This window comes from Montipora capricornis, chromosome 13, assembly GCF_036669925.1.
Source record: "Montipora capricornis isolate CH-2021 chromosome 13, ASM3666992v2, whole genome shotgun sequence".
Classification (NCBI taxonomy): domain Eukaryota; kingdom Metazoa; phylum Cnidaria; class Anthozoa; order Scleractinia; family Acroporidae; genus Montipora; species Montipora capricornis.
Window position 1 is genome coordinate 49,932,673 of NC_090895.1, and position 2,500 is coordinate 49,935,172.

Consider the following 2,500-nt stretch of genomic DNA (forward strand, 5'->3'; position numbering starts at 1 on the left):
CAATTAAAATTGAAATTGAATAAGGTCTATGGTCCGTTAACCACCCTTACTTGTCCCGTTTAATGAATTATAGATGTTTCTCATTTTTGTCTAGGTATTACGAACTGGATACCTCAAAAACTATAAAGGATTGTCTCGCAAACAAGACCATTGTTGAATTCCCCACATTACATGTGGTTCTTCCAAACAGTGTTGCATGTTACCCCACCTCAGATCAAAGCGAGGCCAACACAGGGGATGTAGAAAGTGTGGATGCAGAGAAAAAAGCATTTTGTGAACTTCCATCCAGTTCTTCTGAACCACCAGATCAAACTTTGACCTACACGCACACAGGGGATGAAGAAAGTGTGAATACAGAGAAAAAAGCATTTTGTAAACTGCCATCGCGTTCTTCTGAACCACCAGATCAAACTTTGACCTACACGCACACGGGGGATGAAGAAAGTGTGAATATAGAGAAAAAAGCCGTTTGTGAAGTGCACTCGAGTTCTTCTACTGTGCCCTCGGTCTCAAGTATGATACTCGAGACCTCTAGCACAGTTTGTCCCAATACGGACCTCCCGGCCGGCAAATAACATATATGAACTATTCAAACAATAGTATCAATTCAATAGTTCATTTCGCAGTTGTTGTTTGCGTCTGGTTAAAAACGAGTCCTGGTGCACAACCATTCACATGATAATAAGTTTAGTTTGCATGAAAATACACCACTTATTTCTATTTGAATTGTTGTGCACCAAGGGCCCGTTTCTCGGAAGTCCCGAAAACAAACTTTTCTGTTCCGAAAAGCCATTAGTGAAATTCAACCTCGTGGTTGAGTGAAATTGCCAACCGCTCGCTTTGGAAAGCCGATTTTTAAACGTTCTTTCAAGGTAATAAAAAGAAAAATAACTGTAAAGTTTGACGACTTAAATCCTCTCCGCTTTTGAGATACAAAGGAAATATGGCCCGTAAAGTTTCGGGAATTTCGTGAAACGGGCCCCAGGACTCGCTTTCTAAGCGATGCAAACACTTTGTCTCATGCAGGAAGCCAATTGTCTTGACTCCCAGCTCCATGAAAAACGAAAGTGGTATACTGAACTGTGGTTAACAGATGAAAGGGGTTGGTGATTGCTATTTTGTATGCTCCCAGTAGCCGGTCAAACAGACATGTCACTAAACAAAATGCAGTAGTGTTTATTATTCTGTGAACTAAAGCAGTTCCTTCCAAGTGGTCATAATAAACTGACACCGACACTTATGATTGTTGTAGTTTAAGTGTATGCATCAACTTCTTCATTGGAAGGTGGGCTTAACGAAATTACTTGATTCTTATTGGACATGAGCAATATTAATCTCAAATGGCACTCAGGAGTCACAATTAACTTGCTATGGCAACCCCATGTATGGGACGAAGAGCAGCAAAACAGAAAATGGCAGCACGCCACTTCGCTATTCTTAATGAAAAGCAAAAGCAAAAAAAAAAGAAACACATGAAAACAGGAGTTTTCAGACCTGTTCAGTACATAAAAATCTCAGTAGTTGGCTTGTAAATTATAGTCTTAAACATTTCAGAGTTCAAAGTGGTGGTACCTGTGATGTTTCGAGTCTTTGGAAAACATCACTCTTACGTGTACCTCTTAATTCCAAATTGTACGGTATCTAACGTCATGCTGTTTCCTACACAAGCAGCTTGTTTCGTGGGACAGACTTCAAATACATTTTAGCTCCAAACGTAAGTTTATAGCATTGTTTTATTTCATATGAATGTTTTTTGCGACATCAGAGCTGTACAATTGGTCTCTTGTGGTTCATCTCATGAAAACATCTGTATTCCTAAAACTGCTGTTGTCCCTGGGAATACAACAGAAAAGAAACTTTAGTATGTTCTCTGCTTACACGACGTAACACTGTATGTGCACATTTAACTGCCATACTAAATCTTACACATGGACTAAACTGCAGAAAACCCTGAGTATCCAAAGAACATTAATTTTGCTGTCAGAGGTCCAAATAATTTTTTTATTGTTCAAAACAAAGGAAAACAAGTAAAGAACAGATATGTGTATGCCGTGCTGGTAAGCAAGCACAAGGTTCTCTTGAGCTTGGAGGCCAAAACATGAATGTGGTTGCAATAAACTCAACCTGCTGACAATCACTTTGCCAAATTGCTCTTCATTCTCTTTTTAATGGTAAGACACTCCAACTGGCCCGGGTTGCTCGAAGCATGGTTAGCGCTAACCAGCGTTAAATACCATGGAAACCTATAGGTTTTGACACCTCTTAACCAACGGTTAGCGCTAACCAGGCTTCGAGCAACCGGTCCCTGAACGGGAAATGTTTGTCTGTTTTTTTTTTTTTCCTGGAGATTTTACCAAACGAAAAGTTTGTACAATGTAGCAGACATTTCGACCCACAATTTTGCAAGTCATGTATGCATCTATAAGTAAGTTCAAGGTCCATACTTTAAGTTACAGACCGACTTGTGTTCTTTTGATTTATGGCCAAGTCACAAATCAAC

At 39.6% G+C, this 2,500-nt stretch overlaps 1 protein-coding gene and 1 pseudogene across 1 annotated transcript in view; one reads left to right on the forward strand and one right to left on the reverse strand.

The window, feature by feature from the left end:
* LOC138030170 (box C/D snoRNA protein 1-like) overlaps positions 1 to 1,240 on the forward strand; it is a 9,930-nt gene extending 8,690 nt beyond the window's left edge. The window contains exon 8 of the mRNA XM_068878054.1: positions 95 to 1,240. Coding sequence (XP_068734155.1) covers positions 95 to 575 — 481 coding nt within the window. The 3' untranslated portion in view covers positions 576 to 1,240. The remainder of the gene's footprint in view (positions 1 to 94) is intronic.
* A 475-nt stretch (positions 1,241 to 1,715) lies between these two features.
* LOC138030949 (eukaryotic translation initiation factor 4E type 2-like) overlaps positions 1,716 to 2,500 on the reverse strand; it is a 7,715-nt pseudogene continuing 6,930 nt past the window's right edge.